General features: G+C 57.8%; 2 protein-coding genes across 4 annotated transcripts in view; one reads left to right on the top strand and one right to left on the bottom strand.

Annotated features, from left to right (window-relative positions):
* The first annotated feature begins 3,618 nt into the window (after positions 1-3,618).
* On the top strand, positions 3,619-9,588 carry SLC19A1 (solute carrier family 19 member 1). Of its 2 annotated transcripts, none has more exons than XM_069860849.1 (6): positions 3,619-3,764; positions 6,233-6,540; positions 7,237-7,984; positions 8,375-8,567; positions 8,651-8,792; positions 8,890-9,588. In XM_069860849.1, the coding sequence occupies exons 2-6, from the start codon at positions 6,334-6,336 to the stop codon at positions 9,070-9,072; spliced, it is 1,473 nt and encodes a 490-aa protein (XP_069716950.1). In that variant the 5' UTR covers positions 3,619-3,764; positions 6,233-6,333; the 3' UTR covers positions 9,073-9,588. The 2 variants fall into 2 exon arrangements, with proteins under 2 accessions (XP_069716950.1, XP_069716951.1); XM_069860850.1 differs by having other exon boundaries at positions 3,632-3,764; positions 6,236-6,540.
* The window catches only part of COL18A1 (collagen type XVIII alpha 1 chain), a 41,878-nt gene continuing 25,499 nt past the window's right edge, over positions 9,384-25,762 (bottom strand). For both annotated transcript variants that reach the window (XM_069860810.1, XM_069860809.1), the window contains 41 exons: positions 23,340-23,884; positions 20,464-20,544; positions 20,316-20,375; positions 20,071-20,209; positions 19,808-19,911; positions 19,693-19,719; positions 19,432-19,602; positions 19,303-19,329; positions 19,160-19,222; positions 18,963-19,049; positions 18,756-18,809; positions 18,533-18,682; positions 18,321-18,383; positions 18,093-18,137; positions 17,009-17,149; positions 16,854-16,925; positions 16,712-16,738; positions 16,538-16,582; positions 16,329-16,391; positions 15,314-15,349; positions 15,153-15,242; positions 14,959-14,988; positions 14,822-14,848; positions 14,568-14,630; positions 14,341-14,415; positions 14,211-14,246; positions 14,038-14,091; positions 13,743-13,817; positions 13,505-13,576; positions 13,255-13,297; positions 13,066-13,128; positions 12,933-12,976; positions 12,702-12,824; positions 12,464-12,608; positions 12,289-12,362; positions 12,081-12,209; positions 11,874-11,909; positions 11,426-11,698; positions 11,145-11,342; positions 10,834-10,949; positions 9,384-10,738 (listed from right to left, as the gene is read on the bottom strand). In XM_069860810.1, the coding sequence (XP_069716911.1) occupies positions 10,525-10,738; positions 10,834-10,949; positions 11,145-11,342; positions 11,426-11,698; positions 11,874-11,909; positions 12,081-12,209; positions 12,289-12,362; positions 12,464-12,608; positions 12,702-12,824; positions 12,933-12,976; positions 13,066-13,128; positions 13,255-13,297; positions 13,505-13,576; positions 13,743-13,817; positions 14,038-14,091; positions 14,211-14,246; positions 14,341-14,415; positions 14,568-14,630; positions 14,822-14,848; positions 14,959-14,988; positions 15,153-15,242; positions 15,314-15,349; positions 16,329-16,391; positions 16,538-16,582; positions 16,712-16,738; positions 16,854-16,925; positions 17,009-17,149; positions 18,093-18,137; positions 18,321-18,383; positions 18,533-18,682; positions 18,756-18,809; positions 18,963-19,049; positions 19,160-19,222; positions 19,303-19,329; positions 19,432-19,602; positions 19,693-19,719; positions 19,808-19,911; positions 20,071-20,209; positions 20,316-20,375; positions 20,464-20,544; positions 23,340-23,884 (3,980 nt within the window). In that variant the 3' untranslated portion in view covers positions 9,384-10,524. The remainder of the gene's footprint in view (positions 10,739-10,833; positions 10,950-11,144; positions 11,343-11,425; positions 11,699-11,873; positions 11,910-12,080; positions 12,210-12,288; positions 12,363-12,463; positions 12,609-12,701; positions 12,825-12,932; positions 12,977-13,065; positions 13,129-13,254; positions 13,298-13,504; positions 13,577-13,742; positions 13,818-14,037; positions 14,092-14,210; positions 14,247-14,340; positions 14,416-14,567; positions 14,631-14,821; positions 14,849-14,958; positions 14,989-15,152; positions 15,243-15,313; positions 15,350-16,328; positions 16,392-16,537; positions 16,583-16,711; positions 16,739-16,853; positions 16,926-17,008; positions 17,150-18,092; positions 18,138-18,320; positions 18,384-18,532; positions 18,683-18,755; positions 18,810-18,962; positions 19,050-19,159; positions 19,223-19,302; positions 19,330-19,431; positions 19,603-19,692; positions 19,720-19,807; positions 19,912-20,070; positions 20,210-20,315; positions 20,376-20,463; positions 20,545-23,339; positions 23,885-25,762) is intronic.

Raw genomic sequence — 25,762 nt, 5'->3', positions numbered from 1 at the left:
CCAACACCACCGGGATCATGTGAGATGCTTGGATCAGCAAGCCAGCGGCCAGGGCTCACCCACACACCATCCTCGCCTTCACCAGCCCTCTTGACTGCGTGTGTGCGGCTCCTCGTAGCGGTGGGCGGGGGGCTTGGGAAGCCACCTCCCCCGGGGACCCCTGCCGGTGGCTCAGGGTGCTGGGGGGAGCGATCCGGGGCGGCTTTTAGCAGAGGCCGGCCCTTGCCAAGCCGAGGAGCATCCCGGGCTGGGAGTCGGGCATGGAAAACTCTCAGCCGCCCCGCAGAGGCGCACGCCCCGGGGTCGGGGTGGGGGTAGGTGACCTCTCGGGACGGGGACGGGGGGACCCGCCGACCCGCAGAGCCGCCCTGGGTCCGGAGGACGCTCACCTCCTGCTCCCGGGCTGATGCTGCGCCGGGAGCCGCCTCCTCGCCCCGCTCCCTCCCCGTCCCAGGGACGGACTCGGGCGGGGGCAGCCCCGGGGAACCCCTCCCGCCCCGAAAGCGGCGCCCCCGCCAAGGCGAAGTCCTACCTGCTCCGGACGGACGGACAGACGGACGGGCGGGCTGCGGGAGCGGGGAGGGACCGGGCAGGGGCGGGGTGGAGCGGCGGCGGGGGGCGGGGGGCGCGGCTCTGCCCGGTCCTCGGCTCTGCCCGGTCCTCGGCTCTGCCCCCCACCCCGGCTCAGCTCCCCACCCCGGCTCTGCCCCCAAACCCGGCTCTGCCCCCCTAACCCCGGCTTTGCCCCCCACCCCGGCTCTGCCCTTCCGGCTTTCCCCTCCCCATCCCTGACCCTGACACCCCCGGCTCTGCCTCCCCTGTTCTGCCCACCCCCCTCGGCTTTCCCCCCGGCTTTCCCCCTCCAATCCCCGGCTCTGCTCCCCCAGCCCACTCCCCAGCAGGTCCCGGCTCCTGCCCAAGCCCCAGTTCTTGCCCCCCCCCGCCCCGCCCCGCCAGGTTCCTGCCCAGCTCCTGCCCAGTTTAAGCTGAAAGAGGGGAGATTGAAATGAGATTTAAGGAATAAATGTTTTCCTGTGAGGGTGGTGAGGCCCTGGCACAGGTTGCCCAGAGCAGCCGTGGCTGCCCCATCCCTGGAGAGGTTCAAGGGCAGGGTGGATGGGGCTTGGAGCCCCTGATCCAGTGGGAGGTGTCCCTGCCCATGGCAGGGGAGTTGGAACAGGATGGATTTTTAAGGTCCCTTCCAACCCAAACCATTCTATGACACTGGTCAGGATAGCACTGGTCGGGGTAATTAAAGCCACCAGTGGCCCCAGGGTGCTGGCAGGGCCTTGGTGCACAGCATCACCTACACCCTGGGGTGCTCCTGAACATGAGGAAGAGACCCAACCCTGCCACCACTAAGGGACAGAGAGACTAGTGCCACGGAGAGATTGTGCCACTGCCTGGAGAGGGTACATGGTGGGCACAGGGAACCTGTGGACATGCCCGGTGTGGTCTTGACATCGTCCCCAGGACTAGCACCTGCCTAGGAGGGGACATGAGCCAGCTCCTCAGGCAGCTCCAAAGTCATCCTGGTGTCCTCCTCAGGGAGGAAACTGCTTCAGGGGCAGACATGTCATCGTTTAAGAAAGGGATTCCCCCCCCCCCCCCCCCCGCTTTAAATAACAGACCCTGCCTCTATCTTTTCGACAGAGAAAAGGAGGAAAAGGAGGAGAAAAACCCAAGTTAAATAAATGTTTTAGCCCTCGCCACGGGGGTTTGGCAGCGAGCATCTTTGCATGCATTTTGGGGGGCTCAATGGGAGGGGAGGCCCCAGGCTGGGAAGACCCCAGGCTGGGGTGCGGCTCCCTGGACCCTCACAGCCCTGGGCGAGGGTGTGTGATAATCCCCAGGCATCTGGGATCTGGCTGCCATACTTCCAGGCAGGAACATATAAATATTTCAGCAGAGTAACCAAGCACTGTCAGGTTGCATTTGCTTCTGGCAGGCTAAGTGCTGGGAGGGAGGAGGAAGCGGGATGAGAAGATGCTCTCAGAAAATGCATCATCACCTGGGAGATGGGGTACCAGCCCCAGGATCTGATCTTTGAGGGTTGCCCCCACTGGTACAAGAAGTATTTACTATTATAAAAAGTGGAATATCTTTGATTTAAGCTAAAGTAGAGTTAAGTTTCATCTAAGTAATTGTATTTTCTGAATTTTAAATAGAATGTCCCTCTGATAGCATATTTTCTTTCAGAGAATGTTTTCTCAGATACTGTTAATTCTTTGAAGATGATAATGTCTTGTGTTCAGTATGATCTGCACTGAACAGATGTGTCTTCTTCCATCATCATCTCTTGTTTGCAGTGTTTCTCTATCTCAAATACAAAGCCAGGCAGAGAGCTGGTGCACTCAATCCCTTCATCCAGGTCCTTGATAAAGATATTGAACAGAACTGGACCCAGAACTGAGCCCTGGGGACACAACTTGTGGTCAGCCTGCAACTGGATTTAACTCCAGTCACCACGACTCTCTGGGTCCGGCTGTCCAGCCAGTTTTTAACCCAGCAGAGGGTGCGCTGGTCCAGGCCAGTGGCAGCCAGTTTCTCAAGCAGAACACTGTGAGAAGCATTGTTAAAGGCCTTACCGAGTTCAGGTACACTGCGTCCACAGCCTTTCCTTCACCCATCAAGTGGGTCACCTTGTCATAGAAGGAGATCAGGTAGATCAGCAAGAGTTTTGGCTGTTGTGAAGTTCATAATAACTTTTAAAATAGGCCTTGGAAAGTAATAGAATATGCGTAAGATTTCTAGGAAAATTGATCTATATGCCTGTAAGTGGGAAATGTATTCTGGAACGGCTCTCATCTCGCTGTACATGATTGATGGAGATCACTCCTTTGTGTTGCCGAGGCCTGATAAAGGGTGCTTGCTTTCTGAAACTTTAAAACGATTCTTGGAGAGTTTATCTGCTGCCATTTTCAGTATCACTGATGTTTAGTTTCCCTCTAGGGATGCTCTTGCCTTGGGGACTGGTGCAGCGCCATAACTGAGCCCTCATGGTCCTGGCGCCCAGGTGTCACCCCATGAGCGCATCTCGGGGGCCTTCTGTAGGGCTGTGCTGGGGACGTGGGGCCCGGCAAGTCTGCTCTGAGCCCGGTGGGCAGCGCCACATCCAAGACCCTCCGAGAGCCAGGCTGTAGCAAACCCCCAAAATCCGCCTCGTAAAAAATAGGAGGGGAGTTGGAGGGGGTGTGCAGAAATAAGTCCAAGCAGCTATGGGGAGCGGCAGGGGAGGCGATTAAATCGCTGCGGAGGGTGGGGGGAAGTCGGTGGGCAGGCTCTCTCCAGGGATGCTGCGGAGAGAGAAGGTGGCGAGAGGCGCTGCAGCCCCGCGGCCACGGAGACGGGATGCGGAGCTGACTCCGGCGCGGGGCTGGGCGGGACCGGGAGCCAAGTGCCGGGTCCCGCGGGCAGGACGCGGAGGGTGCGGCTCCGACGTGGGCTGTGTCTGTGTTTTTTTCCCCCTCTCAACCCCCAAGCTCCCGACAGCCGGCTGAGCACCGCTCTGCGCGCGGCTCGCCACCTCCAGCTCCTCCTCCTCTTCCTCTTCCTCCTCTTCCTCCTCCCCTTCCTCCTGCCGGCTGCACTTTGGGGCTTGTAGTCCCCCCTCCGCCCCGCACATGGGGTTCGACTACATTTCCCGAGGGCCCCCCAGATCCTCCTCCTCCCCGTTCTCCGGGGTTTGCTGCGGCTCCGGCTCCGGCGGCTGCGGGGACGCGGGGAGCCCCGGGACCCCCCGCCCCATGCCCGCCGCCCCCAAGGTACGGCCCGGGGGGAGCGGGGACGGGGGGATGCTGGGGGGGCCCCTCGGCTTCCTGGGATGCTGGGAATCGGAGGTGCCCCCAGGGGTACCCTGTCTCAGTGAGCTGGTGTCGCTCACCCCTCCCCTCAACAGCCTCCTCTAGTCCCCCACGAGCGCCCCAAACCACCCCCCGGCACCGGCAGGAGCCCCCCGGCGCTCGGGTGTTGGGCGGAGGGGGCAGGCGGAGAGGCGCCTGGATGATGGGCGTGCGTATTTTCGGGAGCTTTCCCTCCCCTTGTTTTGGGGAAGGTACTCCAGGGACTCACCCCCCGCCCCCCATCCCCTGCCTGCTCGGTGTCTCCCCTACGGCCCGTGGGTGTGGGGGGAGCACACGCACCCGCCGCCCCGGCTCCCCCAGGGCCGCCCCCCCCGCACCGTGTGGCCGCGGGTCCCCGGGGAGCTGTGCCCGAGCTCAGCCGCACTCATTGACCCTTGGCTGCAGGTTGACAACCGCCTAGCGTAGAGGCTATCCCTTGTCAAGGTCACGGCATGATAACTCGGTGATAACCGGGTGCACATGGTGATAACCACCCGTGTTCTGCTCCCTCTCTGCCCGGCTTGCACCGCGCTGGGAGCATCCCTTGGGACTCACGCCTGGACACCTCAAGTGGCAGCAGCTCCCTGGATGGTCTGGAGAGGTGGAGCTGGGTCTGGCCGGATGGGTTTGGGGCTGAGGGCCCTGCATGTGCAGGACTGGGAGTTAGGAGCCGATGCTCCCAGGGGTGGTGGCACCAGGGCAGCTGCATGGGGTTGTGTCTTGGGTTTAATGTGGATAACATTAAATGTTAAATGTTAATGTTAAATGTCCCCTTTGGGACAGGGACAAGCACGTATATCCATCCTGGATAAATACAGAAGAAATGAGGGACCATCGGTTTCCCAAATGGGTTTTGGAGTGAGGGTGACAAACAGCCTGTCAGGGTCCCGGCACACATGGCAGGGAGCTGCCCGCGGAGAGCGGCTGCTGGAACTGATGAGCACCTGCGTCCACCGCCTGGCGTGGGGACAGGCAGGCGATGGGGCATAGTCCAAGCAGTTGTGTCTGGCAGGGGCCCCAGGGGCCCATGCACAGTGTGGTGCTTGGGCAGGCACCTAGGGGAGTTTAGTCCTCACCTCTTGCCTCTTGCCCTCCCATCACAGCAGGGAGGCTGCGGTGCTCCGTCTGGTGCCCAAGCTGGTGCCGGCTCTAGGCGATAGGAGCACTGCCACACTCCCCAGGGACCTATTTAAGAAGCAGGGTCTGTGAGCTCCAGGATGCCTGTGCTTTGGCAATGCTCAGGCACCAACACTGAAATCCCGTGGGAATGCCAGTGGACCACTGAGTTCTCACTGAGGCAAACAAACACTCCGCGTCCTTCTGCCGCTTTTGCTTTTGATCACAACTGCCTTTCTCATGCTACCGCCGCTACCTTGTTTCCATGTTAGCTGTCTGCCTTACCTGTGGGGGCCTCTTGCAAGGTGAGCCTCCAGTCTTGCTGCACAGGATGGCAGTGAGGAGGCACAGACTGGGACCATGGACTTAATTTTTAATGACCATGATTAGTTGCTTTGCAATTTGCAGCGTAATCAGGTTTCTAGACCTTGCTCCCACAGCATGGATTGACACATGTGGATTTTTATGACTTCAAAAGCCCCATCATTGTGCAGAGCCAGGCTGTGAAAGGATAACATTTCTTCATTCAATGACTTGTCATGCAAGTAGGGAGCACTGGGAGGATGCCCAGGCGAGGCCTTCTCCCTTCCCTGCCTGCATCCCATGACCACTCATGGGGCCTCCCTGGTGCTGCCAGCTTTCCTGCAGCCAAACTTCAGGATTTAAGCATTTAATCCCCCTCAGGACTGTGAACCTTGTGGCATTTTGCACTCTCCCCACGCTAGGTGCTGCCACCTAAGCATCATATCCCACCAGAGGAGAGCTGAGGGGCAGCTGCTTGCCTGCAGCTCGGCCTGCAGCTCGCCCACTGCCCAGCTAATGTAAAACAGGGGCTGCCCCGTACCCGATGTGCACATTAACTTGCTCTCACAACCAGCATGGTCCTCGCAGCTGCTGCCATCTCCGTCTAGAGCATCCCCGGCACAGGGCATCTGCAGCCCTTTGCATCCAGGTCTGCGGCAGAGTGACTCAGCTCAGAGGGGAGCATTAGTTTGGTGAGGGGCTAAAACTCCCCTGGCTCTTAAAAGGGTGAAAAAGTACATGGTGGGAGCTGAGGATGTCCCACTGCAGAGGTGGGTGCTTTGTGCATCTGGCCTCTTTTATGTGGGATTTGCACATGATGGCTGAAATTGCTCCCCTCTGCTTTTGCACAGCAAGATGTGCAGCTGCTTTTCTTCTTGCAAGAACATCTCCTGGGGAGAAGGTAGCGTTATTTATTTGCCTTGCGATTATGGAGGAATTTGAACCCATGCCAAATGCTGCTTTCTCACCAGAAGCTGCAGCGACGTGGTTATCGATGCGTCGTGGAGCACTTGCAGCCAGAGAGGGGCTGCCTGGCCCAGCAAAGCCCGTCTAGCTGACAGTTCGTGGGATAATGCCACCGTCCTGCTGCAGAGCCTGCGGAGCCATGCCCAAGAGGGATGACGATGCCAAGAAGCCGGCATCGGAGACAGTACCAGACCAGCGCTGGAAACTACAAGTCTTCTACCTCTGCTTCTATGGCTTCATGACGCAGATCCGGCCAGGGGAGAGCTTCATCACCCCTTATCTCCTGGGGGCTAAGAACTTCACACAGACAGAGGTGAGCCACTGGCAGCCTGTTGCCCCTGATGTCCCCCTTTCTGGGGACAATCACCACCTGAGGCTGGCCAAGAGCATCCTCCTGCGGTCCTGGGGTGTGCAGGGGTGCCACATCCTGGGCAGGACAGCGTGTAGTGATGCATGGGGAGAAAGTTGTGTAGAAGGTTGTGTCCAGGTGGCAGGGTCTTCCAGGTCCCAGGCTCAACTTTCTCCAGCATAAGATCTCATGCCCAGGCTGGCAAATGGTTCTAGAGGGGCAACGCCTGATGCCTGCCCACCCGGGCAGCCGGTGGGATGCAGGGCGGTGACTGGCTGGGAGAAACCCCGTTCCATTCCCTGGGGGAGAGCCTCCCATGCTGGTGCAGTGCACAGTGGGGGCACAGGACTGGGCACCGCTGGGCTGCTGGCAGTGATGGGGTTAGACAAGGAGGGGCCACATGTCATCATCCCCCAGCCAAGGGACGCTGGCCCCAGTCCCAGCGGGCTGCTGTGTCCGTGAGAACGCTGCGTTCCCAGCACGGGAGGGGGCTAAGGCTTGGCCAGGCCTCCAGCCAAGTATGCCACAGGCCACATTCCTCCCCGAGGAGCTGATGCAGTGGGGGTCAGCAGCTGGTGCCACCCAAACTGCACTCCTCTGGGCCAGGGGTATGACCTAGGGACATGTCCCATGTTCAGCCCCTCCTTGCATGTATGGCAGGTGACCAACGTGATCACGCCGGTACTGACCTACTCCTACATGGCCGTGCTGGTACCCATCTTCCTGCTGACGGACTACCTGCGCTACAAGCCAGTGCTGGTGCTGCAGAGCCTGAGCCACATATCCATCTGGCTGCTGCTGGTGTTTGGCACCTCTGTCCTGGCCATGCAGTTGATGGAGTTCTTCTACGGCATCACTATGGCTGCACGCATTGCCTACTCCTCCTACATCTTCTCCCTCGTCGCCCCATCCCGCTACCAGCGTATGGCCAGCTACTCCCGCTCCTCTGTCCTTCTGGGTGTCTTCACAAGCTCAGTGCTGGGCCAGCTCTGCGTCACCTTGGGCAGCGTCTCCTTCTTCACCCTCAACTATGTCTCACTAGGCTTTGTCAGCTTCGGCCTCATCCTCACCCTTTTCCTTGAGCGGCCCCAGCGCAGCCTTTTCTTCAACCGGCCTGAAGAGGCTGGCAACGAGGCTGCACCTGCGGAACTGGACAAGATGACTGGGGATGATGGTGGTGGGAGGAAGCGGGGCTGGGGGGAGGCAGCGCTGTGCCGTATGCTGCGGGAGGTGGGAGCGTTGACCAGACAACCCCAGCTCCGGCTCTGGTCCTTGTGGTGGGTCTTCAACTCAGCCGGTTACTACCTGATGCTGTACTATGTGCAGATCCTCTGGAACGAGATCTACTCCACCACAGACAACCGCCATGTGTACAACGGAGGGGTGGATGCCGCCTCCACGCTGCTGGGTATGCTCACCTGGGCTGGGGTTGGCAGGGATTCAGGGGGACACCCCCATCCTACTGCCTTACTGGAAATGCCTAGGGATACCCCCAATACTTCTGCATCCCCTGGAAATGGCTGGGGACACCAAGGATCCAGAGACATACCTCCAACTCCACTGGATCCCTGGAAAGGGTTGGGTACAACCTCATTCTTCTGTGGCCATTGGGAATGGCTGAGGGCACTGGAGATGCAGGGGGACACCTCTATCCCTCTGTGTCCCCTGGGTATGGTGGTCCTCATGGCATTGTTGGGCATGCAGGGGGTGGTTTGGCAGTGGTGATGAGCATCACTGGGCTGGGGGATGCAAGGCAGTTCCATGCTGGTGAGGTGTTCACAGCATCCTCCCTCCCCAGGGGCTGTTGCTTCCTTTGCTGCTGGCTACGTGAAGATCCGCTGGACGCTGTGGTCAGAGCTGGTGATAGGGCTGGTGACAGCTTTCCAGGCCGGGCTCCTCCTGCTCATGAACACCACCAGCAACATCTGGCTGTGTTATGCTGCCTACGTCCTCTTCCGTGGCTCCTACCAGTTCCTGGTGCCCATTGCCATGTACGTGGTACCCCTGAGGACCCACTCCCACCCCAGCATCCAGACTGGTACCTGGAGTTCACTGGTGCCTCTCTCTTTCCTAGTTTCCAGATTGCTACCTCCCTCTCCAAAGAGCTCTGTGCACTGGTTTTTGGGGTCAACACCTTCTTTGCCACTGTGCTGAAGACCATCATCACCATCATTGTGGCTGACAAGAGGGGTTTGGGCTTATCTGTGCATCCCCAGGTAGGTATAGGGGACACCAAGGATGGAGGTGGTCCCCTAGTAGTGTGGGATGAAGCAGGGGCCGCAGACATTGCTCTCTTCCCCACCTTTCTTGCAGTTTTACGTGTATTTCGGCTACTTCACACTGCTAGCAGTGGTCTACCTGCTGGCAGCTGTCGGCGTGGGCATCCGGCACAGCCGCCAGAAGCAGCCAGCAGAGCTGGCCTTGGCCAAGGAGTCGTGCCAGCTCCCAGCAGAGGTGCCGGTGCAGGAGAAGAGTCCGCAGGCAGCTGCTGTGTGACTCTGAGCACAGGCACCACATCCACCACATCCATCACAGCCAGGTCTCAGCTCAATAAGCGAATCTCACCATCATTATAAGCTTCATCTCCCATCCTACCAGCAATCCTCGGCGCTGGCCCGTTGAGGACATTCCTGTAGGGACCCTTCGTCTGCTCCATGGGGGCAGGGGCTGTGCCCTCACCCGGCCACAAACACAACCAGAGCAAGGGCAGGATGCCTGTGGCTACCACTGCCAGGTACCGCGCAGAGATACAGATAGGGCCTGGGGGTCTCCAGGCCACCATTCCCCATCATGGTGCAGAGCCAGGCTACAAGAGGATAACGTTTCTTTATTCAGTGCCTTTAGAAAATGGTTTATAGGACACAACCGACAAAAAAATATAGAAAGATCCACAGGCTTTAAATTGTATTAATTACACAAAATACAGTAGACTGTAAGAAATAGAGACCGTGTGACTCGCACAGCTTTTATGGTAATAATTTCCATACAATAATAAAAAGCTAGTTACAGATTTCTCTTTTTTCTTTTTTTTTTTCTTTTTTTTTGTTTTAGCACCTTGGATTCGCCCACACCAATTCAAACCAGCTTTGCTGTGCCTTGGCCCTTGCAGCCCAGCAAAGGTGGCCCAGGGAGGGAGGGTGATGGCGGTGACTGCCCTCAGTACCACACACGTTCAACACACATGTGAACACATGCCAAGGGCACGCCTAGCCCCACACTGGGGCCACCCCATCGCCCCAGTCCCTGCACTAGGCTGGGTGTAGCTGTCCCTGGGGTGGGGGGCACAGCAGGAATTGGAGGGACCAGACCTCCCTCAAGACATGTGAGCTGCTGGCCAGGTTGTGGTGAGGATGATGATGGGGGGCTGGGTGGGATGGTCCTTACCTGGGGAGGACAGAGACCATCTGAGGAGAGCCCCAGCACCACCATGGAATGGTCACTTGCTTGGGATGCTGGGGTTTTGGCTGGAGAAGAGCCCGTGGCCCAAGCAGCAAGGATTTGGGTCCAGCCCCAAGCTCCTGGTGAGGATGGGGTTGGGGGAGGTGTGAGAGAAACCCCCCAAGGCTCTCTGGAGGACACTACAACATGGCAGCACTGAAATCCCCCTGCTGAGTACCCTCCTGCCCAGCCACCCTGAAAAGTGCATCTGAGTGGGTGGTGGATGCAAGCTGTGGTTAAATATTAGTGGTTAGAAGGGAAGTGAGAGGAGGTGGAGGAAGGCATCCAGGCCACGGCTGCCCTGCCTCAGGTTGAGCCCCTGCCGAGCCAGGGCAGGGGTGATGGTGATACTCTTTGGCTTCAGGTCTGTGGGAGGAGAAAACCCTGTGGGGCGAGGGCAGGAGATGGAGGGGCTGCAAACCATGGGGTGCCAGGGTGCAGGCTGGCCCGAGCTTCCCTGGGGAGATGTGGAGTACCCAGGGGATGGGGTGGCGGGGTTGGGAAGGGGTGTCACTTTTTGGCAGCAGTCATGAAGCTGTTCTCGATGCAGAGGACAACGAAGGCATGCTGGCAGCTGCTGGCCGCCTGCTCCAGCAGCTTGCCAGAGCCCAGCGAGGAAGCCTGGCCTGTGGCGCTGTGCTCCTCCGTCCGCCACGTCTCACAGTAGCTCTCAGGCAGGCGGCGGCCCTTGGCATCTGAGCCGTGCCAGACACTCTTCTGTGGCCTGGAAAAGAGAAAAGGGTCGGGGGGTGGCTGCTGCCCCTGCCACACTCCAGAGCCTGTCTCCCCTCTCTTCCCATCACTCGATCCCACACTCACCATCCCGCATCCCGCAGGACATCCCGACCGTCAAAGGAGAGGATGCGAGCACCAGCTCGCAATGGGGCTCCGCTACCCGTGAAAAGGGCTTCCCAGTTACTGAAGAGCACTTCGTCCTGGAGAGAAGGGGAGAAGGAGGGGGGTCAGCCCCGCCTGCACCCTGAGACCATCACAGGAGCTCAGAGCCCCAGCAGCACTCAAGGAGGGAATGCACCACAGTCACTGCTGTGCACATGGGTGGGGGCTTTGCAATGCTTTGCATCCCTTGAAGCTCATGGGGTGTCGGTAAGGGGATGAGGGGACATACATACCTGGAGGTTGACAATGGGCACAGCAGCACGGTCGGCCCTGCGCACAATGCTGTAGAGGTCCTGCAGGCGGGAGGAGAGGAAGGCACGGAAGGTGCCGGCCAGCCCAACCTGCCGGGCTTGCTGGAAGCACTGGAAATCGGCACCCCGGATGCCACGCATGCTGCCGCTCAGTGGAGCATTCAGGGCCACCAGGTGAAGCTGCCAAGAGGGCACAACAGAGCTTGAGGGACAAGACTACGGCCAACATCACCTCCTCCCCTTGGCTGGCACACGGCACTCACAGCAGGCTGGAAGTCCTGGTGCACGTGAGTGGCCACAGGGGCTGGATCCGGACGGCGGTGGACATAGTAGCTGTTGAGGAGCTCGTGCTGACGGTGGAGCAGGGGTTGCTCAGGCAGACGGTGCTGGTTGGCCACCACCTCATCCCCACGCCAGGGTCGGGCAGTAGGTGGGAGGCCATGGTTGCGGAGGGGGTGCAGGGGTGCGTGGGGCTGGAGGGGGGGCTGGGGGCCAGCATAGTGGACGCTGGGGGGCTTGTCATACACTTCATTGTCCTGGGGAAGGAAAGACAGCCTTGAGGGTTGGTGCTGCCCCAGGCACGGGTAAGGATGGATGAGGATGAGGATGGATGAGGATAGGAATGGAGATGGATGGATTGAAGGGGGTGAGAATGGATGGAGATGGGGATGGATGGAGGGAGGGAGATGGGGACAAAGACAAGTGACTCACCAGAGCTGAGTTAGGGATCAGGGTGTGCTCCTCCAGCTGCAAGGACACAGCACATCAGATTCCAGCCACCCTCATCTTCTCTTCATCACGCAAGGGTGGGGGGACCTCCCAGCATCACCAAAACCCCAAGGCAATGCCACCACCAGCAACCTCCTATTGCTGGGCAGTGCAACCCAAGAAAGAGAGCCCTCTTGTCCCCCTACTTACCAGCACCCGGCGGAATCCCCCACGCAGGCGGATGTAGAGCTCTTGCCGGTCAGTCAGGAAGACGAGGCTGACCTCAGGCAGCTCGTGTGCGGCATTCAGCATTGCTTGGTAGGTCGGGAGGGTGTGTAGCTGTGGGCACAGCCCAGTGGGCGGCTCAGGGCTTGGACAGCCAGTCCACGGGCAATCCCTCACCGGAGCCCCAACTCACCCCCAAGGATGTCCTGCTGGTGCCTGGTGGTCCAGGGGGTCCTGGTGGTCCAGGGGGGCCAGGGATGCTAATAGCTGAGAGGAAGAAGGGTGAGATGAAGAGGGCTTCAGAACGTGGTACAGGGGGTGGGGGGAGAAGGGGATGTAGAGACGGATACAGGAGCACAGGTACTCACCTTGTCTGTGGGGGCCTGGGAAAGAGGGTGGACCGGGGGGCCCAGGAGGGCCAGGGGGGCCTTGCCGCCCTTCGTATCCAATACCAGGAGGGCCCTGAGGTCCAGGAGGCCCTGGTGGCCCAACGATACTGTCCCCCTTGGGACCCTGGCAGTGAAAGAAAGCATCCCTGAAGTAAAGAATCCAGGGATGCCACCCCTGCCATGCTCTCCTGACCCCTCCATGCCATGGGGTACTCACCGGCAGCCCAGGATACCCCTGGGGCCCTGGGGGACCTGGAAGCCCAGAGATGCTGGGACCGTAGAGTGGGGTGCTGCCTGGCTCGCCCTTCTCGCCCTTGGGACCTTCATCCCCCTTGTCACCCTGCAGGATAGCACGGTTTCAGAGTGAACAGCCAGGGTGCATGCCAGTATCCCCAAACTGTGCTGGGTGCCAGCCCCACGATCAGCCATTGGTGGGCAGAGGGCTTACCCGCAGGTTGGCACTGAAATGACTCAGGTCATACGGGAAGTGGCCTGCAGAGAAGGAAAGGAGGGGAGAGGAGAGCCAGGGTGGGCATGAGCAACCCTTTCCCTGTCCCTGCCTGTGGAGAAGCATCACCCACCTGGGGGTCCTGGGGCACCAGCATCGCCTTTCTCTCCCTTTTGTCCTGAAAACTGGTGAAAACCTGGGGGAGCAGCAAGGAGATGCCATCTCAGCACTGCAGCATCTCAGCCCTAGCTTTAATGGAGACTCCCCGTAAACTCTGCCTTAGCGAGAGTCCCTGAACCACCCTGAGGGAACACCCCCTTACCAGGGAAGGCTGGCAGCGCGACATGGCTGGAGTCACTGAAGGCCTGCAGGGATGCAAAGGAAGCAGCTGCAGAGACAGTAGCATCCCCAGGGACCCCTACCTCAATGTAATGCTGATGGCAGCTCCATACGCCAGGCCTGGCCAGGATGCCACCAGTGTCCCCCATGCCCTCCAGCCAAGAAGGGGCACTGGGAGGACCGGGTCAGCAGCCCTCAGGTTCCCCCATCGCAGTGACTGTGCTGTTACTCACATTGCTGCTGTCATAGACTACGCTGCCAGGTGGCCCAGGGGGACCTGGGGGCCCTGGTGGTCCAGGGGGACCCTGTGGAGGGAGAGAACATGCATCAGAATTCTGCAAAATGGACAGTCCCAGTGGATGGGGCACACTAGGGCCATGCCCTGCCCCAAAGGGGCAACCAGCCCTTCAGAAATGGATGCATGTGCCCTTTGCCAAAGGGATTTGGGAGCCTCTCGGCCCCCTTGCTCACCCGCAAGCCCAGCATGCTGCTGACATCTGCAGGGTCACCCTTCTCACCCTTCACCCCGTTCATGCCAGGACGTCCCTGTGGATGAGCAGCAGAGATGAGCCTTATCCTTGATCCCCTACCAGCCCCAGGGCGACACCTCGGCATCACCACTGGCAGCTCAGTGTCTCCCCACCCTTGGCACCGCAGGGACATGATGGGATTTGAGGTTTGGCAAGTAAAAGACGTGTAAACAGGGTGATGAATGTGGCAGAGGAGATGATGTCTGAGGGACAAACAAACCAGAAATGGATCTTACAGGTCTGCCTGGAAAGCCAATCTCTCCCTTCATTCCTGGTCGTCCCTGGGGACCCTGGAGGGGAGAGAACATAAGGATGGGGATGCTTAGAGCAAGGGCACTCCCTGTCCCTCTCTGCCCTGGATCAGCCTAATCCCTCCCTATGGGATAGGAGGACAGCAACGGTGACTTACCGAGGGTCCCACTGGTCCCCGCAGTCCTGGCTCCCCCTGTGGACAGCACAGAGGGAAAAGGCATCACCACCAGGATACTCAGCACTCATTGCACAAGGATATCCCCATCCTGTTCCCACAGCACACCCACCTTCTCTCCTTTCACCTTTGTAGTGACTTCGGTCCCATCAGGGCTGATGATGACACCAGGCTCCCCCTTTTCCCCCTGAAAGAGAGGAGGAGGTGCAAGGTGAGATGGAGGGATCAGGCTCCTTCCCACAGCATTGCTGGCATTGCTGCCGGGACCCAGTGACTGGGTAGGATGGGGGATAACAAATACGACCACTCCACAGGGCAGAGGTGGCCCAAGGCAGTTACCTTCAACCCTGGAGAGCCTGGGGGACCAGATGACCCCCGATCTCCTTTCGGTCCTGCTGGGCCCTGCAGAAAGGAGCACAGAGCCCACATCAGCCCTGACCCACTTAAGGTAGACCCCAAAGCCCCCATTCCATCACCACCATCCAGTGCTGCAGCAAAGCACGGCAGGACTGGTAACCAGAAGTTTCAGCAAAGTGGGCCCAGAGCTTTCACCAGGGCCATCCCTGTAGCCCTCATCCCTGCCCCTGACTCACCGGGAAGCTGGCATGACCCTGCCTGCCCTGTGGAGAGAAGCAGAGATACTTGTAAGAGCAACCCCCTCCTTTTCAAGAAACCAGGTGTCCACCTGGTACTGACAAGGGATGGGTGTGGGTGGCAGCAGGGCACTTACCTTTGGACCAGGCAAAGTCACCAAGGACTTCTGGAAAAAGAGACAAAAACAGGGTTTTTACCCTGATCTTTGCTCTGAAGACATCAGAGCTCCTAGGGAGGTCTCCCTCGGTCCCCCTGCACAATAAGTGCTTGTCAGGACCTTCCCCCCGCTCCAGTTTTATCTCCCCATAGTTGCCAGAAGCCATCACTTACATCTTCACTCGAGACAGCGATGACCTGTCCAGGGGGACCAGGTGGACCAGGGGGACCAGGCAGCCCCACACCATCTTGACCTCGCTCGCCCTGGAAGACACAAGACATCAGCCCCAGGGCCACTGCTGGCCTGTTCCCATCCCCAGCCTGGTGGCACCTACCTTCTCACCGGGGCTGCCTCTGTCACCTTTGGGTCCCTGGAAGGAGGAACAGGCAGAGGTGAACTTCCCATTTGGCAGCACATGTGGTCAGACCCTGGCTCACAAGCAGAGACCCCAACCTGCCTGTAGCTCAGCAAAACCTTTCAGGCCACTCCCCACTACCTGCAAGGACCAGGCATCAAGCCAAGGTGGGATGCTTTTGGGTGGAGGTCATGGTGAGCAGGGGTCCCAAGTAGCACAGCCACCCCTGGCCTACAGTGAGCTCTGTTCCAAAGCAGGGAAACAGCTGAAGGCATGGGACAGCTGGATTTTGGCTGCTGGGTATGGATTTTGGCTGCTGGGGACTGAGTTGCTGCAAGTGGTCCTGCAGTGAGCAAGTGTGCCCTGCCTGGACCAAGGTGGGGATCTGGAAAGGGGTAGGTTCAGAAATGGCATGGCCAGCAGGTCCAGAGAGCTTATTCTCCCTCTGTACTCAGCACTGGTGAGACCACTCCTAGAATCCTGTGTTTAGTTTTGGGCCCCTCACCACAAGAAGGATGTTGAGGCTCTGGAGCGAGTCCAGAGAAGAGCAACAAAGCTGGTGAAGGGGCTGGAGAACAAGTCTTATGAGGAGCGGCTGAGAGAGCTGGGGTAGTTTAGCTTGGAGAAGAGGAGGCTGAGGAGAGACCTCATTGCTCTCTACAACTACCTGAAAGGAGGTTGTGGAGAGGAGGGTGCTGGGCCTCTTCTCCCAAGTGACAGGGGACAGGACAAGAGGGAATGGCCTCAACCTCTGCCAGGGGAGGTTCAGGCTGAACATCAGGAAAAAAATTTTCACAGAAAGGGTCATTGGGCACTGGAACAGGCTGTCCAGGAAGGTGGTTGATTCACCCTCCCTGGAGGTGTTTAAGGCACGGGTGGACGAGGCACTGAGGGGCATGGTTTAGTGTTTGATAGGAATGGTTGGACTCTATGATCCAGTGGGTCTCTTCCAACCTGGTGATTCTATGATTCTGTGATTCTACGATGCTCATACCTGTGGCCCAGGGAAACCTTCCAGGCCAGGGCGGCCATCCACGCCAGGCACGCCAGCATCTCCCTGAAACAAGGTGTGGAAGAGGGCAAGATGCAGTATAGAGCATTGTCCTAGCAGCCCCAGGCTGGGGAGCACAGGAGGTCCTGCACAGTGCCCTGCAAAGCCCAGATACTCGCACACAACCCATGTCAGTCTCCCAGGACTCCTACCTTCGGTCCTGGCAAGCCAGGATGCCCAGGGCTGCCAACCTCCCCCTGCAAGAAAAGAAGTGTCAGAGTAGGAGCATCTCCATGGGCTGCCCATGGGCCTCCTGCAAGGATGGAGCCAGGCTCCTGCAACTGTCTGCAGCAAAGGGCAAGGAAGGCACTCAAAGGGCTCCTCACCTTCAACCCTGGCAGTCCCGGAACCCCCTACAAGCAACAAGAAGGGACCCATGAGTATGTGATGAGAAAAGAGGACATGATAGTGGGGGATGCCCCAGGAAAGCCAGGACGGAGGGAAGGGAAGGACCAAGAGCAGAGGTACCTGTGGTCCTTCAGGTCCAGGTGGTCCGAGGGACCCAGGTGTGAATGGCAGCCCTGAGCCCTCCATGTCACTCTAGGTGGGGGAAGAAAAGGCTGAGACATGTCTGCCCCCTATTCCAGTTTATCCCAGTCCCCAACACAGGGGCGATCACTTACAAATCCAGCCTCATAGCCCGTTCCTGGTGGTCCTGGAGGACCGGGGGGCCCTGGCGGCCCTCGCGGTCCAATTGGGCCAGGAAGGCCAGCCAGCCCCACCTCTCCTGGGGCTCCTGCTGGTCCTGTTTCTCCTTTGCTGCCCTGCAAACGGGACAAGAGAAAAAAGCGGATGGATGGGATGGGGTGGCAACGGTCCCTGCCTGGAGTTTGCAAGTGGGAGGCAGTGCATCCCCTCCTGCATCCCCAAACCACTGCTTAGGACAGGGTACAGATGCTCCCCTGTCTTTGGGGTTGAGTGGCTTTGTGAGACAGGGTACTGCCCAGTTGTCCTTGTCCTCCCACAGCCCTGACTCCCTGTGCAATGTGCATGGTGGCCACCAGAGGCTCATCTAAAATCATAAATGCAATTTTCCTTCTTGCACACATGGCCAGCTCTCATGTGTCGGCAGAGCTCAGTGCTGAGGGGGGATGCTTGCAGACATCCTTGTGCTTTGCTATAGGTCTCCAAGCAGCAGGATCGGTCCTTATGACACTGCCATCTCATTTACCCTCTCAATGTTGACAACATTAAGGAACCTTAACTCTTAAGACCTTAACTCTGAGCCTCCAGCTCAGGCTGCAGTGGCTGGGTCATCCATCTCAAGAGGCATCGTGGCCCCAGAAGGGAGGAATGGGAGGGTGATTGTGTGTGTCCTAGCAAGCCTCTATCTCCACCCTCAGGGATGCAGGGCAGAAATAAGATCAAGCAGGCAGGAGCATCATGCACAGAATGTGGGGTGTTTCCCAGCAAGGTGTGGACACCAAAACCTCCCCAGACCCCCTACTCTGCCTTGAAACACCTTGTTTGGCTTGCCTGCACACTTCTTGAGGCAGCAGTACCTGGACCAAAGCCAAACAAGAGTGGCCAGAACCCAGTGAGCATGTCAGCTTCTTTCATTCACCCTCAAGCTGTGGCACTGCTCTGCTCCAGGAGGAACACAAATACCAGCATCCCCCTTCCCTCTCCGGCATGCGGCGGCTCCCCAAGCAGCATTCCTGCCTCCAGTCTGCAAAGCACCCAAGAATCCCACTCTAGGCACAGTACCTTGGGTCCTGGTGCACCGGGAAGGCCAAGTTCACCTACGTCACCCTGGGGAGGAGGAGGAAGGAGAAGAGGGTGTGAAGAACCTGCCTTGCTCCAGGTGTAGGTTGATGCTCTCCAGCCCAAGAGCTGGGACCTCCCAGAGATGTGTCAGAGGATCAAGCAGCAGCTGCTGCCCAGCTGCCCTCTGGTGGAACTGTGACATGTTTCCAGGGGGTGAGGAAAACTCACCTGCTCTCCTTTGGACCCTGGCTGCCCAGGCGCCCCATCTCTTCCAGGAGGACCCTGAGGACCCTGTAAGATATCCAAGAGTTGGTTCCAGTACATGGAAACACTGCAGGGCTGGTGGGCACCAAGCCCCTCACCACCATGGGGGCAATTATGTCTCCACTGCTGTGGGGTGGCTAAGGGATGGGTCCCCCTTGGCTACCCCATACACCTACCATTGGCCCTGGTGGCCCAGGGGTTCCGTCCCTGCCTGGCAGCCCTGGCGGTCCAGGCAGGTCTGTCAGGTTCATCCCAAACCGTCCTGGCTCCCCTGGCAAACCGGGCACACCTGGTGGCCCCGGAGGACCGGGTGGCCCCCGTGGCCCCTAGAAGAGAATGAGGGGATGATGGCCAAGCATGTCCTCCTGCACCTTGATGGCAGAAGGGGTGCACACTCACCCGCAGGCTCTCCAGGTCACCGCCAAAGCCAGAGCCCTCCATGTCGATGAATGTCTAGGGGAGAAAAGCAAGGGTGATGTCAGACACCAACAGCCAGGGTTGGGGTACCTCGTGGCATGGGGACATTGCCCAGAGGCTGGAGGCAGTATCCTACTCCTCCATGGCCCCATACCCCTACCCAAATCCCTGTATCCCAGAGGAACCCACCAGCTTGTCGTGTTTGGATGAGGCTCCTGGGGGTCCTGGGGGTCCAGGTGGTCCAGGGGGTCCCCTCGGCCCCATGCCTGGGTCACCCTGGCACAGAAGAGAGAGTGCGGTTTGCAGTTGCAGCCCAGCTGCTGTGGAGAGATAGGTGAGTCAGCAGTGTTTGCCAACCCCACCTCACCACCAGCACTGGCACTCACCTTCTCCCCCTTCCACCCAGGCTCCCCTGGTGTCCCAGGGAACCCCTGGGGCCCCATTTCACCCTGTGAAGGAGAGTGGTAGAGGGTCGGCAGGTGGAGAGGCAAGTGGGTGTGCAACACTCATCACCCCCCACCCTACTTACAGGTTTGCCATCCTCACCAGGATCACCCTAAGGATAGCAGAGAGGGGAGAAGTCAGTGTGCAAGCAGGTGGGCAAGCAGGCAAGGGTGGAGGGAGTGGGGATACCCAAGGGTTGGGAGGCTTGACTCACAGGTTCGCCATCCCTGCCGGGGGCTCCATCCTTCCCTGGTGGTCCTGGGGGACCAGTGACCTGCTCCACCATCGACCCATCAGTGTTATGCAAGAGGGTCCCGGGGGGGCCAGGGTCACCAGGCTCCCCTTTCTGGCCCTTGGAGCCAGGGTAGCCAAATCCAGCACTGCCCTGGGGAGGGAAACTAGGATGGGTAGCACATCCACAGGGCAGCAGCTCAGGCAGGCATAGCTTTGCCCAGGCTCCTGCAGTGATGCTCACCTTAATGCCCTGTTCTCCTTTCTCCCCCTGCAGGACAGAAACAAAGGGGAGTAGGTATTAAAGGCACACATGTAACTGGCACCCTTGAGCCCCTGGTATCCTCTCTCTCACCCACCTTTTCTCCCTTGACACTGCTCATCCCCACGATGTCTCTGGTCCCCGAGTCCCCTTTCAGGCCACGTTCACCCTTTTCCCCTTTTTCGCCTTTGGGGCCAGTGCCTGTGGGAAGAAGCAAGGGACCTGGTCAAGCTCAGGGCCAGCCACCCTGCCACGTCCCCACTAGTGTGCCCTAGAGTCACTAGCATGTGGCAGGCAATGGAAAAGCCACCCTGAGGCTGCTGGAAAGGGAGAGAAGGGGAAGGCTGCTGGTGGCATTACCTCCAGCAGAGAGTTGCAGCGTCTCCTCTGCTCTGGTCCTCTCAGCTTGCTGTAGGGAGCCTCCACTGCTCCTTGACCCACCACTTGCTGCCACAGGAGGGGAGGTGACAGGGACAGCATCCACCAGGCCTGGGACACCCTGTGTCAATGACAAGGAGACACCATGGCACCATTCACCTCCTGGTGGCCTCCCAAAAGAGACAGGTGCTGGCAACCCATTGGGCATCCAGTGGGTACCAACTCACCCTGACCTTCCCTGAGGATTGGTGTCCGCCCTCTGCTCCGCTGCCAAAATCGCCAGAGATCTGTGCCCGGGGAAAAGGGATAAAGATTTAGCTGGGAGCACAGTGTGGCAGGCTCACAACCTGTCTCGGCCAGGCTGCCAGTGCTCACCTCCTCAGTATCGTCCTCTTCCTCACACTGGTGCTCAGCTGCCCGTGGGTCCCCTACCAGCTTCAAGTCAGCAATCACGCCCTGGAAGAAAACGTGCTGAAGGCTGCCACACACGGATGTGTGCCATGGATGATCCTGTGCCATGGATGCTCCTGTGCCACGAGTGGATACATGCCATGGAGGGACCACAAACCACCCCATGGCATGAGGTGACCACACGTGACACCCAGCCACCGTGTCCCTGAGTGCCCCATGGACATCAGGCTTATGTGCCCAGTGTGGAGAGTTCTCTCTGTCCAAGCATCCGTGTCCCAGCACAGCAAGATTTCAACGTTGCCAGCATGGCTTGGTGAGCCATGGGAAAAAGCTCTGTGCCGGCTTCAACACCAGATGCGTTGAGCGGAGGTGATGGCCAGGATCCAGCCAGCCAGCCAGCACTGTTTTGCCCGTGTTCCTCACCCCACTTCTCAGAGGACTCCGCACCTCCAGATGGCCTCTCTGTCCCAAGCAAGGGCTGCTGCCTGGTCCCAGTCAACTGCAGCCTGAGTTTGTATTTCTTAGGTTAATCCACACTTCCTTACTCTTTATATGGGTTTGGCAAGCACTATGCATATCCAAGCTGCTTTCTCACATAATAAACTTCCACAAGTCCATTCCTAAGGGTGCTGCCCCCAAACAAAGCCCCATAGCAGAGCTACCTGCACCGCCCAGGAGAGCAGCATCCCCATATCAGCCAGGGAGGGTGTATGGGTACCAGCCTAAACCCTGGGGCCTCCCTGGTGAGCAGAGTCACCCAGTGCACCTCACAGCCCAGCCCAGGTCCTCACTGCTGGGATGGGCCATGGGGGTGCTGCTGGGATGGGATATGGGGATGCTGCTGGGATTGGATGCTGCCCATACCTCTGATCCCAGCAGGGAGATGCCCGACACCACGCTGGGAAGCAAGCTCAGAGAGGGCAGATAACTCTCACTTCCCTGGGTGAGACACCTAAAATAATATTTGGGCTCTCTTGAAAGAACAGCACACCATGTCCGGAAAAGAGTCGTGCTCAGGAAATACAATTGGTTTAAGAAAACAATTATCAGGGGCGGTTGCAGTTCAGCCAGGCTGGCTATGATATTATAATACAAACATATTATATCATATTACAGCTATATTATAGATAATTAATGCAACCTATTTTAAATATCTTTTATCTTTAACATACATATGTATATACACATAAATCCCTCCCACAAGCAAATATCTCCCAGGTGGGTTGTGACCTCCTCCAGCTACTTGCCCTGGCAACAGCCAGCTCTAATCCGTCCCTCTCCTCTCCACTGACCACTAGCCCAAGTTTTCATAGATGCAACACCCCAGCCTGGCCCTTTGCAGCGTGCTTGCCTCAGTAATAGGGGCAGCAGTACCACAGGTCTTATCATGCATCCAGTTGCAAACCCTCCTACCAGACCCTGGCTGAAAGCCCATTTAATGTAACCCCCTTGGTATCTGCTCTCCCAGGGGCTTCAGCTTTATCTGCAGGCTTCGCCCCTCCAGGTTTCATCCTGTCACAGCTAAAGAAACTTGGGAAGAAGCACAGATCCCAGCTGAGTTCTCCAGCTGCCCATGAGCAGCTTGTCTAGCAGCTTGAGCGAGGGCCAGGTTTTAATCAGTTTGATGCCCTGTTAGTTCCAGATAACACAAGTAAGGGCTTTCAGCAATGGAAATACCACGAGGCAGTCAGATGCCAAGGAGACATTCAACCCTGTACTCCCTACTCCCATTTCAGCCTGCCAAGGCAGTCAGCCTCCATCCCTGGATTACCAGCTATTCCTTTTGGGAAAACTAGGGGTGGGCAGTGGGAGCGGGTCCTTGGCAAGCTCAGGAACATCACCTGCTAGAAAGGCAAGAGTGCTTTGCTCTGCTCATGGCCGTTGCTTTGCCTTCCAAATGGTGCCAAACCAGCTGGGGAGAAGAGTTCCTCCACAGTCACGACCTGGCCCTTCTAGCATGTTCAAGAGCAGGGAGTTGCTCTTGAAGAGGAAAAAGTTGCTCTTTAATCCTCAGGTGACCAACCTGAATCCCAGTGCAAACTGGTCTCTAGCCAATCAATCATTAACCCCTTCCCACAGGAGCTTTCCCTGCCCAAAGTCATTTAACTGAAACTGCAGCAGTGCCACTCAGTAGTCAAGATGATGTTTAAACTCAGAAATGTACTTTGCAAAGGTCCTCAGGAAATGCATTTCTCCACTCAGCAACAGCTGGGCAAACCACACTTGACCCAGGGAAAACCCAGTAGTGAAATCCTGAACTTTCCTCTCCTTGGGTACTGTGGAGGATTTCCACGTCAGCTGGGCATTTTCCCCACACTTTCCATCTTATCTAAGTCATGCGCAAATCATAGGCTCAGCTACCACCTTGTCTCTTTGCTCAGCAACATCCTCCTGCAGATACTGCCCAACGTCGGCCAACAAAGATATGCTCCATCCCAAGCATTTTTTTCCAGTTGAGAGAGACCTTTTAACAGCCAGACCATTTTCTCCACCAAAGGAGCTGGGTATTTTTAGTAATGGGGACATTCAAAGAGGTTCCATGCATTTGCTGGAAAAGGTATGAGCAACAGTGGCTGCTGTAGCACAACCCCATCTCCTCCTGCCAGTCTCACCTTTGGTGAGACCTTTGGTGAGACTCAAGACAATAAAGTTGGTGGCATCTCAAGCGATCTTTCCCACTCACCTCAAGTATCTCTTTCCCCAGGGACACACATGGAGCATGGCCACTGGTTTGTCTTCTGGGCAAAGAGGTTGGTTCAACAGGTAAAGATTGGTGCAATGTCCCTCCAGCCTCACCCGCGCTTCTTGGAGGTGCTCCTTGGGGTGACCCAAGGCCTTACCTGGTATTTATGTGGGTCAGCTCCTCCAGCCTGAGCAACAAAGAGACCAGCACCATATTCCAGCTCCATCTCATCTGGGGAGCGCTCAAAGTGGACCCGCTCATGCTCCTCACAGTCCAGGTAGAGGGTGACTACATCTTCCTCCACGCTGATGGCAAAGTGTGTCCACTGGTTGACCAAGCTGGGCACGGTGAAGATAGCTGCCTCATATGAGCTTGGTGAGCCCGGCTCTGTGTAGTAGAAGATGATTTGCTGCTTGTCTGCTTGCACCTCTGAGAGCTTGACGCCCACATAGATAATGCTCTGTGTGGAGTCCGTGACGGCAAAGAGCACGCCAGCCCGGGGGGAGACAGGTTGGATGTAGAACAGGAGGGAAAAGTCCCGGTAGAAAGGAGTCGGCAAGTGGTACCGGGCCACTTGGCCTGCGTTGGCAGTTGGACCAAAGACATAGCCAGGGTTGTTTTCAGGACCATGAATTTTGAGGATCTCCTCTGGTGGGGGGTCTCCAATCAGCTCCAGAAGGCTGACCTCAGTGCTCAGGTTCTCTGCAAGAGGAAGGGAAAGGGGATGGTCACAACCAGCCTGGCAAGAATGGTCTCCCTCAGCAAGAGGCCTTGGGGAACACAACTGACCATGATTCTCCCGAACACTGCTCTTCAACAGCTCCCTCCACTTGCCCTCCCCAAGGCTGTGGGTTGGCCAAGGCAGCAATGTGCCTAGAGTTGCTCTGACCACACTGGTTGTATGTGACTCTCAAAATGCCTTCCATTCCCTGCTGCTGGCCCTCCAGCTGCAGCTGGGACACACCTGAGATGGGAAAAAAATAAAGGGATCTTCCCCATGATAGCAACATGCCCTTGCAGGCACTGGGGGATGCTGCTGGAGCACCAGGATGTTGGATAACCCCAGAGCTATGAGAAAGTGTGTTGCATCCATACCCGCTGTGGGGTCATAGTGACCCCTTGCGTCATCCCCGGACAAGCTCACAGGGTCACCCTGGCTGGGAATAAATCAGATCCCCTTGCAACACTCTGGGAACAGGGCTTGAGCCAGAGCACCCCATCAACTTCCCAGATGATCTCAATTTGGAGACAGTCTGTTTTCCCAACTCCTTTTTCTCAAGGTGCTTGGAGAAGTTCTGCTCGGGACAGTCTCTCCTATCTGACACAGCTGAACATCTGGCTGAGGCAAGCCGGCACTCTGTACGCCAGCTCCTGTTGTTTTGGCAGCAGGCACATCCTCATCGCCCACACACCGGGCGTTGGATTCCTCCTCTCCTATGTCAACCACTCGGGCGGGTGCCAACTCTATGGGAGTGAGCACACCGGGTGCTTTTTAACTCTGTGTTTGCCAGGAGTGGGGAAACCCGACCACCCTGGCTCCAGAACCACTGAGGACTCTGCACGAGGAATGAATGCCTGGTGCTGATTTTGGCCCCATCCTGAGTCAGGAGCAGGAGCTGAAATAATTCAGTGTACCCAACTCCATCCCTAGTGCTTCATGTGACCAGTGAGGGGGTATCAGGCATGCTGAGCACAGGAGGACCAGCCAGGAACCTCCACCCTGCTCTGGAGCCAGGCATTGTCCTCCAGAGCCCTTAAAAACAATAAAAAGAAGAGGAAAAAAAACCAAACCCATAAGAAGAAGTCAGCCCAGCTTTGCCCCACCTGGAAGGAAAATACATCTCTTGGGATGGTGGGAGGAGATGAAAAACTGGATGCCTCTTCCAAGGCCTGGGGATACATGTACCCGTGAAACATTCCCAGCTGAGCCCAGCTGCTGAGCCCCAATGCCAGTGCCAGCCTCATGACAATAACACAGGTAACAAGGAGTCAGAAATGCCACTGATTAGAGGTACAGGTAAGTTTTCTCTCTGCCAGGCTCCAGACCTCCAGAGCCTGCTGCTCTGAAACTACTCTGTGCCCACAACGCTCCTCCAAGGCCCCAGGCCCTCCCAAGCTTGGCAACCCAAACCCAAGCACCCAGCTGGAAGGAAACCTCCTCCTCAGTCTTGCACCAGCCCTAACGCCCTCATCTGCCTCGCACTGGCATCAGGCTTCCTCATGGAGCATCCTCAGCCCACTGGGAGGGCAAGTGCTCAGCGCAGCCCCTCTGCCTTGTTGGCTGCAGGGACCTCTGGATCCTGGAGTCCAGCATCCTTTGGAGCTCAGCATCCTTTCATGCCCACATGGGCACAGTGCCTGCATCAAATACGATGGGGCGAGTGAGCAGGGCTTCCCTGAACCTGCAGTGAGCCCCAGCCTGGCACCTACCCTTGAGACACCTCATGCCAAGACATCCCACAAGCTTGCTCTCGCTGCCCCAGCCATGTCAGTCACCCTACAGCAGGCAGCTGTGGCCAAGCCAGGATGCAGGGATGGAGCTTATCTCAGGCTGGAGGAAGCCAAATTTGCAGCAGCTTT

This window comes from Phaenicophaeus curvirostris, chromosome 7 (assembly GCF_032191515.1).
Source record: "Phaenicophaeus curvirostris isolate KB17595 chromosome 7, BPBGC_Pcur_1.0, whole genome shotgun sequence".
NCBI lineage: Eukaryota > Metazoa > Chordata > Aves > Cuculiformes > Cuculidae > Phaenicophaeus > Phaenicophaeus curvirostris.
This window is presented reverse-complemented; position numbering and strand designations above follow the sequence as displayed.

Excerpts from the sequence above, each read along its gene's own strand:
- SLC19A1 (XM_069860849.1), top strand. The coding sequence starts at position 6,334 with ATGCCACCGTCCTGCTGCAGAGCCTGCGGAGCCATGCCCAAGAGGGAT. Across the intron at positions 8,568-8,650 it reads TTCCTGGTGCCCATTGCCAT|TTTCCAGATTGCTACCTCCC; the intron begins GTACGTGGTACC and ends TCTCTTTCCTAG. Across the intron at positions 8,793-8,889 it reads GCTTATCTGTGCATCCCCAG|TTTTACGTGTATTTCGGCTA; the intron begins GTAGGTATAGGG and ends CCTTTCTTGCAG.